General features: G+C 40.8%; 1 protein-coding gene across 1 annotated transcript in view; it reads left to right on the top strand.

Annotated features, from left to right (window-relative positions):
* Positions 1–751: 751 nt before the first annotated feature.
* Positions 752–9,962, top strand: part of DLD (dihydrolipoamide dehydrogenase) — a 34,819-nt gene continuing 25,608 nt past the window's right edge. The window contains exons 1-2 of the mRNA XM_060632256.3: positions 752–889; positions 2,386–2,464. Of these exons, the coding sequence (XP_060488239.1) occupies positions 851–889; positions 2,386–2,464 (118 nt within the window). The 5' untranslated portion in view covers positions 752–850. The remainder of the gene's footprint in view (positions 890–2,385; positions 2,465–9,962) is intronic.

Here is a 9,962-nt window from a genome sequence, read left to right as displayed (position 1 = left end):
GGAATAATTTTTAATTGGTGTTTAAATCCACAGACCCCAGCACGGTGCCTGGGCAGTAAACTTACAAGAAATGTAGAATTAAGTTTTATTCACACTATATAGTTATCACAAAGCATGAATCAGATCTTAGAGCTCTGTGCTCAATCTTGAAGACAGTTTTTCATTGTCTCTTATAAAAACCTAAAATCTTATCCCCCACCCAACCCATCCTAATTTGCTCTAACAGAGGAGGAAGATAGTGTTTTCTGTTTTGCCAGTTAGCTTAGAGTAGGCTGCTGGTGATGCCAAAGTCTGTGGTTCCATCCCTTATATAGTATTTGATTTGAGGAGAGAAATTATAAAGCAGTCATCTTTCCTCTGCGCGACCTCGGGGATGGTTAACCTCTCAGGCCTCATCCGATGAAGTGGTAAAACTCATCATCTTTCATATACTTGCTGTGAAGTGAGACGATGCCTGGAAAGTGCTGAGATTCCTCAGCTTAGCACAGTCAAGGACCCGTCAAGCCTTACTTTCTGCAGCTTGCACCAAGCAAACGATAGCCTTGTTAATTTAGCTCGTCTTCCAAGTATAAGATCACATTACGAGCCCCCACGTTTACCTATCACCGGTAAAATGGTACGGCACTCCCTCCCTGCCACAAAGCACTAGGCGCCTTACGACAGTGTGCGACCCCGCGCCTGACAGGAACGCCTAGTCCCATGGGCTCTGACCGCTCCAGCCAATCGCGCTGCTGCCGACCCATGACGTAAGCTGCTCTTGTGCATGCGCAGGGCGGGGAGACCTTGGCGAGGCGGCAGAGGAGCTTAGCGGAGGTGAAGGCATTGGCGGAGAGGAAAGTTGAGCGGTAAAATGCAGAGCTGGAGTCGTGTGTATTGCTCCTTGGCCAAGGTGAGGGCCGGCTGGGTGGGGTCGTGCGGAACCAGAGGCACAGAAGGGCCTGCTGACGGAGTCCGGACGCGGCCTAACTGGTGGGGCGAGAGAGGCCGGCGGTCGGGCCGGGACCACCCGCGGCCCCGCCCCTGAGCAGGCTCTGCCCGGGCCGCGACCGGAGCAAAGACCCGGGCGGCGGAGAGGCCCCGCCTGTTGTGTGACGGCCAGCAGTTACTCACTGTCCACTCCCAAGCCTGGGCCCTGGGCACACAGGCTTCTCCACCTTGGCAGAGGAAGTAGAAATAGCACTTGCCCCGTCTGGTCTGGCTTTTCATACGTTCTACGTTTTATCTCGAATCCTCATCTCAGCCCTAGAGTGGCAGTGGGCAGGTAACCTTGCGGCTGCTCCTTGAAACAGCCAGACGCAGTCAGCCCCGGCAGGTAACCCTAAGAATTCCTCAGAGGCCTCTTCATTGTTTGCAGCTTTAAGGTAGTGTCCATTGCCTTCCCTCCTAGAGGCTTGCAGCAGGTTATCTTTCGTTACGACAGCTCTCCCATTTCATCTCCGTGTCGAATACAGCCAGATTGTACGTATGTGGGATCGTAGCTGAGTACTGTGCTGATGGATACCTTGAAGATCATATGCTGGTCAAACTCCTTTGTGTCTAGGATGAGTAATCTGTGTTCCTGAGAGTTAATGTAGTATGCTAGGAGTTACATTTTTAGTTAGTGGGGGAGCAGGGATTAAAAGTCAGGACTGACGTTTGGTTGGTCTGCTCCACTTTGGCCTACCGTCCTGACCTCAGGTGCCTTGAGTTACCTTGGAGTAGAGACCATGACTGCATTAGTGTGGGTTTCATCACTGCCTCCCGTTTGCCTGCTGTGATAGGAGCTATTTGCTTTGTTTCTTTGTGCCTCCCTGTTCTTAGCGTAGGAGAGAGTAGACGTCCATAGAGATTTTTATGGAGGTTGTGATGCAGTCTGTGAAACCTGAGTAGCTGTTGAATGTCAGTAACTGCATTTTCCAAAGTGACCTTGTCTAATTTGTGTTCCTAGTTAACTGTTCAGGAGCATCTTCATAGGTTGTACGTGGTAGTTTGAGTTAGGAAACAGCAGTTACAAGTAGGATTGTCATAATACAGATTATTGGGTACTTAAGTTAGAATTCTAAGAACTTTAACCGTGACATTAAAATGATCCCTGGCGCCAGAAATGAGCCGTGCTTTCTGAAACTTTAAGAAAACTTCACGCCACTGAATAACACTTTTTGTTGGGCTAACTATGACATAGTTTATTGAATATTCATAATGAAAAGATAGTGTGGTGAGCTGTGGTGGAGAGTTTAATTGTTATGAAAGAGGAGAAATTGATGTGTAATCTCTATGTGGCAATGGAAGATACATTAATAATAATAAGTGATAAAGTTTGCTCCATTTATTACATTTTCATGGACCTTCAGTAGGTCACTGTTTTGAATTCACATTTTACATCATATGAACAATTTTCTTTTCCAGAGAGGCCATTTCAGTCGAATATCTCATGGCTTACAGGGAGTTTCTGCAGTTCCTCTGAGAACTTACGCTGATCAACCAAGTAAGTACTTAGTAAAACAGTTTTTCCTCACATTATTTCATAGTTCCTTTGTGTTTAAATGTAAAAGTAAGTGAATATTAGAGTTTCTGGTAATAAAATAGTGGGTCATAAAATAGTGGGTCATAGAATTAGAGTAACCGGTAATAAAATAGTGGCTCAGAATTCGTTTGTTCATCTGTGTATTCACTTAAATGTTTATTGAGCACCTAGTGTCTCCAGGCAGTGAACAAGGCAAAGCCCTGTACTTTTGGAACTAATAGTCTGGTGACAAAAGACAAACAATACTGAAGTAATAGGTAAATATTTTGGGTAGTGATTGAAAATTAAAGTGGGCAACGGAGAGGAACAAAGACTATTTTAGATAGGCTGTCAGGACTTTTCTAAGGAAATGATGTCTGAGTGAAGGGAGGGAGTGAGGTTATTTCAGGCAGACAGAAACAACTATGACAAGGGTGTGAGGTGAGAACTAGCTTGTGAGGTTTAAGGCATTGTAGAAAAGGCCGGTGTGGCTGGAGGATGTAAAATCAGAGAGGTAGGCGGGGATCAGTTCATGGTGGGAGGGTTTTGGAAGCCAGGTGAAGGAGTTTGGATTTTATTCCCAAGTGTGGTGGGAAAGCCAATGAAGAGTTTTGAGCAGGGGATGATTTTTGAATGTTTACATTGAAAAAGTTAGGGGCGCCTGGGTGGCTCAGTCAGTTAAGCGTCCGACTTCGGCTCAGGTCATGATCTCGTGGCTTGTTAGTTCGAGCTCTATGTGGGGCTCTGTGCTGACAGCTCAGAGCCTGGAGCCTGCTTCAGATTCATTCATTCATATTCTCTCTCTCTCTCTCTCTCTCTCTCTCTCTCTCTGCCTCTTCCCTGCTCACACTCTGTCCCTATCTCTCAAAAATAAATAAACATCAAAAAAAAAAAAAAAAAAGAAAAAGTTAATTCTGTCCACTGGGTGAGGTTAAGTGTGGTGGTTATTTGACATGGTTTAGAATGGTAAGATGACTTTTTGACATCCTGAGCGAAGATTTTGATGGGCTTGTCAAAAACATATTATAGGACAGAAGGATATACCCTGAAAGGAAGCTATGAAAGCTATGGATTATGGATATTTTCCTCTTTTTTAAAAAATATTTTTGAAGCTTCTGTAAATGACACATATTTTGTTTTTCAGCTACTTAAAACAGGAAGTTAATAGGCTTGTTTTTTTTGTTTTTGGTTTTGGTTTTTTAATTTTTCTATGGTACCATCCAGTATGGTACCTGGTACAAAGTAAGTAACCAGCAACAACAACAGTAATAGTAACTGATTCACTGAGGGCTTACTGTGTCTCAAGCAGTCTTTAATCCTTGTTGCCATCTTGTAAGATATGTGTTTCCATTTTCCCCATTTTATAACTGGAGGAACTGAGTGAAAAGAGGTTCAGCTAAGAAATGACAGAATTGGGAAAATTCTTCTGACCCTAGAGCCTACATTTTTTTTTTTTTTAACCTCTTTAATGTTTGTTTATTTTTGAGAGACAGCACGTGCAAGCGGGGGAAGAGCAGAGAAAGAGGGAGACAGAATCCGAAGCAGGCTCTAGGCTCTGTGCTGTGTGCAGCACAGAGCCTGACACGGAGCTCAAACCCACGAACCGTGAGATATGACCTGGGCCGAAGTGAGACGCTTAACCGACTGAGCCACTCAGGCGCTCCTAGGGCCTACGTTTTTAATTTCTGTTCTGTTTGGTCAGCTTCTGTTGAGTATTTGTTGATGAGAGCACCTGGAGGAGTTCAAAATTTCTTATAATACAGTCCCTGTTACAACATCTGGAAGATGTTTGAATAACTGTATGAACCAAATTCATCAAGATTTGAAGAGTGATGTGTGTTATTGTGGTAGGACCTTCTGTTTCATGACAGGAGTGGACTCACAGCACTTAATCACTCACATTAGCTACATTCATTCCTCAGTTCAACAACTATGGGATATATACTATGTGCTAGTGACTGGGATGATGCAGTGAACAAGTCAGACAAGATGCAGCTTTTTAAAAAAATTTTTTTATTAAAAACAATTTTTTTTAATGTTTATTTTTGAAAGAGATGGAGACAGAGCATGAATGGAGGAGGGGCAGAGAGAGAGGGAGACACAGAATCCGAAGCAGGCTCCAGGCTCTGAGCTGTCAGCACAGCCTGTCACAGGGCTCAAACTCACGAACCACGAGATCATGATTTTAGCCGAAGTTGGACGCTTAACCGACTGAGCCACCCAGGTGCCCCCAAGATGCAGCTTTTATAGAGTTTATAGTCCATTTGGGCAAGACAAGCATCCATCCAATAATTGTGATAAGCGGAGAGCCTGGATGGCTCAGTCAGTTAGGAGTCTGGCTTCAGCTCAGGTGTGAGGTCGGGCTCTGTGCTGACAGCTCGGAGCCTGAAGCCTGCTTCGGATTTTGTGTGTCTCCCTCTCTCTCTGCCCTCCCCTGTTTGCACTCTGTCTCTCTCTCTCTCAAAAATAAACATTAAAAAAAAAATTGTGGTAAAGACCCCATAGGCTAAATATAAGGGAGCTATGAAATCTGTATCCCGATGGAGAATGGTCACAGAATTCTTTCTAAGGAAACGATGTTGATATCTGAAAAGGGTTGGGGTGGGAGTGGGTATGGGAGGAGGTGTTCCAGGTAGAAGGAGCAGCATGTGGGAGTATTTTGATGTGAGAAGGAGCACAGTGCCTTTAAGGAGCTTGAAAAGGGCCAGTGTGGCTGAAGTGTGTTGAAGATTGAGAGTTGACCTCTGCAGATAATGAAAGACCCTAACTCTTTATTTTAACGACAGTTGGAAGTCATTGGGAGTGTTTTAAGCAGAGGCCTGATACGATTTGTTTGTTTTTTTTTTTTTTTTAAGTTTATTTTTGAGAGACAGCACAGATGCGCATGCCAACAGGGGAAGAGGGGAGAGGGAGAGAGAGAAACCCATGCTGTTAGTGCCAAGCCGATTCTGGGCTTGATCTCTTGAATCATGAGATCATAACCTGAGCCGAAATCAGACATTTAACCGACTGAGCCACCCAGTGCCCTGATATGATTTGTTTTTAAAGATCATTCTTGCTGCAGATTGGAGTTTTTATTGTAATGCTTTTTGCTTTTTCTCTCTTATTAGACTAGAAGAACCAGGGCTGTGTCATTATAGGTATCCAAAGACCTTAGAATAGTGTCTAATGCTCAATAAATGTTTGTTGAATGAAAAAGAAAAGACCAATGAAGAAGGAGAGAGTAATGTCTGGGTCGGGTTTTAGTGGGAGAGAACACTGGAGTAGCATTGGTGTTACGAAGATTGGAGGTTGTGAGATTGGGAGGTGGATCTGAGGAGGGAAGAAACATCCGTCGAGTGCCTTGTATGCACCTAGCATCATCCCAGGATGTTGACATGCATTGTTATCTTTGACCTCAAACCCTGGGATGTAGGTATTACTGTCACTATTATTCCTATGTTAGATCAAAACCAGAGAGATTAAATATTTGCCCAAGAATTTACGAAGGGGTAGAGCTCATGTTTGAACACCAGTTTTTCTTTTCTTTTCTTTTCTTTTCTTTTCTTTTCTTTTCTTTCTTTCTTTCTTTCTTTCTTTCTTTCTTTCAATTTCAAATCTTTTTTTCTTTTACTATATTTCTCCTTTATGGATTAAGGAGGTTGTAGGGTAATGATCAGAAAGTAAAGAATTCTTATAGAATTCAGGATTTTAGAGGCTGGGCGTTTTGGGTGATGACAAGTATAGGATGTTACTATGAAAGGGTCACTAAAATAGACTGGAGATTAAGGCCGTTGATAATTTAAAAAGGACCCCTCTACCCCCCAAAACAAATAAACCTTGCCAACTGGCTCTTATACTCATTTAGTGAATTTGGTAATTAATAATTCCTGCCTTATGATATGTTTTTTCTTACCCCTTTTTTTATTTTTAAAAATAATCTTGATTTATGTATATTTTGAAACATGCGTGTTTTCCCTAACTGTAGTGTCAGGTTACTAAAGGTAGTGATTTCCTCTTGGGTAGGTGTTCATAAATACTTGTTGCTTTCGTTATGTTAATGAAGGAGCTTTTTGTCATTTTAGTTGGAGTTCCTGATTGCCCTGGAGATGATGGGGTCATCTGAGTGTTCTGCATGGCATTAGGACAGAAAGGTATAGGAGTGAGTGGAGGCTTATGAATGGAAAGAACCTGCTTTGAACCCTGGCTGCATCACTTACTAGTTGTGCAACCTTATGCAGGTTGTCTAGTCACTCTCAGCCTTAGTTTCTTCCTGTGAAATGGAGGTCTGATAATTGTGTCATAGAGACATAAGGAGGCTTAAATGAGACGACATGAAATACTCAGCTCACTGCCTGGCACAGAATAAATTACCAAAATGGTAGATGTTATTGCAAACTGACTCCTTAAAATACGTCTTGCACTTTGTTGATGATTATCATTTATTTGTAACTCAACACCTGTATTTCAGTGGTAGCCTTGATGACACGGTGTACTTATTTTCCTCACAGTGATATAGTAAGTAACATTCGTAGAACACTTTTTCCTGCTTTTTCTCCTTCAGTTCATTTCATGGCATTAACTGCCATGTCTGTTGAAGTCCATCACACCTAATTGTATCCCAGTATTTTTTAAAGCATCAGCCTGATAACTCTCTCCTGATATTTCACTGCCACCTAAAATGCAGATTGCTATGTAGCTGTCTTCTGCCGTACTTCTAACTTAGTCATCTTTCTCCCATGATACTGATTTGTGTGTCCTGTTTGGTTTTTCTTTTTCACTCTTAAAGGCTAGAGCTAATTTTGTAAAATTAACCATCAAGTGTTCCTTAGTGTGTTTCATTTAATTATTTGTCTGTATCCTGGTTTTTAAAAGTGTATGTGGGAATCAAATTGAGAAATGCTTTTGGACAAGGAGGTGGTGAGTCAGAATTGTGTGTTGTAAACTCTTCACCTGCGTGCAGCCTTTGTATAGGTGAGAGCCAACTGGTTTGTCTTTGTAACCTTTCGTTATGAAAAATCGCAAATGTTCGGAAAAGTAAGAATTTTCCAGTGAACATTCATAGATACTTCCACTAACATTTTACTGTACTTAAACTGTCATGTATCTGTTCATCCATTTAGCCACCCATCAGTCCACCTTACTTTTTTGACACATTTAAAAGTAAATCGCAGGGGCGCCTGGGTGGCGCAGTCGGTTAAGCCTCCGACTTCAGCCAGGTCACGATCTCGCGGTCCGTGAGTTCGAGCCCCGCGTCAGGCTCTGGGCCGATGGCTCGGAGCCTGGAGCCTGTTTCCGATTCTGTGTCTCCCTCTCTCTCTGCCCCTCCCCCGTTCATGCTCTGTCTCTCTCTGTCCCAAAAAAATAAATAAAAAACGTTGAAAAAAAAATTAAAAAAAAAAAAAAAAAAAAAAAAAGTAAATCGCAGACATCCCCTAAATACTGGCTTGTTTTTGAAGGTTTGTTACTGGATCACACCCTCCTATAGTCTCAGCTGACTGATCTTCAGAGAATTTTCCTTTTTCCCTTCTTTTTTGTTCTCCCTAGCACTTTAGTGGTGTTCTGATGGAACGGTACATCTAATATCTTCAGTGAGGGGTGATTGGTTTTAAATTTTTGGTATTTTGTATAGTTAAAAAAAAATCTAAGAGCACGATGGGAAATGAAACTAAAATTTTTGGCTATTTTGTGTTTAAATTTATTTAATTAACATATACTTTAATCAGAAAAGATGTTAAAAATTCAGCAAAGAAACCTGTTTTTTGTAGCTTGTGTTTCATTACTGTGAATTAAAAATTAGAATCCAAATTAAAGAATATTGTTTAGGCCATCATTTGGTTCAAAACTTGAAAATAGATATACACTTTATTATGTACTTAATTCTGAACATGAATCAGGGAACCAGACAGCGTAGCCAAAGAGCACAAGTGGATCGATGAAACTTGAAACGATCCTTTTTTCATGTATTGGACTAGCTATATATTTTTTTCATGTACTGAGTAATCCTAATTATCATTTGATATAACCAAGGAGAATCAGTACTTTTATTTATTCAGTAGGAAGGATTCTTAGGTTTTGTGGGTTGGATAACTTCTTAGTTATCTTTCAACACAGGGGTTCTGTGTTTCTTTTCAGTCCTGCAGAAGTTTTTTGATGATACTAGCACTGCCATCCCTTGGAGGGGTGGGTGTTTTCTTGAGGAGGGATGATCAGAAATTAAAACTGCCATCTTCAGAGGTCAGAATATAGCTACCATATAGCAAATATTTATTATGTATGCTCCAAGTATTGTGCTAAGCTATTTACATATTTTGTATCATGCCCCTATGAAGTAGGTTTTTTTGTAGCCTTTATTTTGCAGTTAGAGAAACTGAAGGTGAAGTGAAACAGGTTAAATTACTCTCCTAAGGTTAGATGTCTAATAATTATAAAGCTTGATTATTGCTCTTAGGATTTTAGTTTATGATAGCTGAAATTGAGGAATAGAATACCGTTGAATAATGGGATGACCATTGGAAATAGAGACAAAAAGCTTACATTTTGTCTCTGCCAGTCACTTGCTATATGACCTTGGGCAAGTTAACTGACCTCTCTGAACCTAGTGTTTCTTATCTGTGAAATGTCAGTTATATGCCAGCCTTACCGTCTTCATAAGAAGTTCGAGAATCAAACAGGATAATAGATGTGAAAATGTGTTATAAACTGCTAAATGCTTGGGGTTGTAAGGATAGTAGAGGCGGAGGAGAAGGGAGACTGTCTCCTAACTCTTTCAAGCCAGTGTATTTTTATTTGAAGTTGGCTTGAGAACAGTGGGAATAATTGGACTTCTTTTCCATTTGCATTATAATTATTATATTACTAAGGCTGCTGATCAAAGTTAATTTCCTTTTCTATCTTCATATGGTAAATGTCCAGAGTGGTTCACTTAATGTTCTGGTTAGCCTGTTATTATAAACTATATGAAATTTATCAGCATTCAAATAAAGTCCAAAACGTGTTTGCCATCTATTACAGGGAAGCTGGTTTTTCTCCCTGTATCTCAAGTACAGTACCTGGAATCATATCATTCTTAAATTTATTGACAGCTCTAAGGATGTACAAAATTTAATCCTAACATTAGTCATTTAAGGTAGTGTTATTGTTTCTTTTATGACAGAAAAATTAAGTCACTTGGTTACACAGCTAATAAATGTTAGAGCTGAGATTTGAAGACAAGTATGTCAGATTCCAAAGTTCTCTCCCTCATGCAGATGTGTCTTCTAGTGTCACTAAAAGCCTGTCTTGTTGTTATTAAGTAAAACGGTGTGGAATTTAGCAAGGTCAGTGGATACAGTGGATATAGAACTCTGTTGTATTTCCATATGTCATAATGAACAAATAGAATATGAAATTTAAAAATGCCAGTTTTAGTTAACATCAAAGAATGTTAAGTACCTAGGAATAAAATAGTACTGGCTAGAAAATTCTGGTTCCTTGTACTTTCTTGGAGGTTTAAAGTATC

The sequence above is a fragment of the Panthera onca genome, chromosome A2 (genome assembly GCF_046562875.1).
Source record: "Panthera onca isolate mPanOnc1 chromosome A2, mPanOnc1 haplotype 2, whole genome shotgun sequence".
Taxonomy (NCBI): domain Eukaryota; kingdom Metazoa; phylum Chordata; class Mammalia; order Carnivora; family Felidae; genus Panthera; species Panthera onca.
Note: the sequence above shows the minus strand (reverse complement) of the source record. Positions and strands in the feature narration are given on the sequence as shown.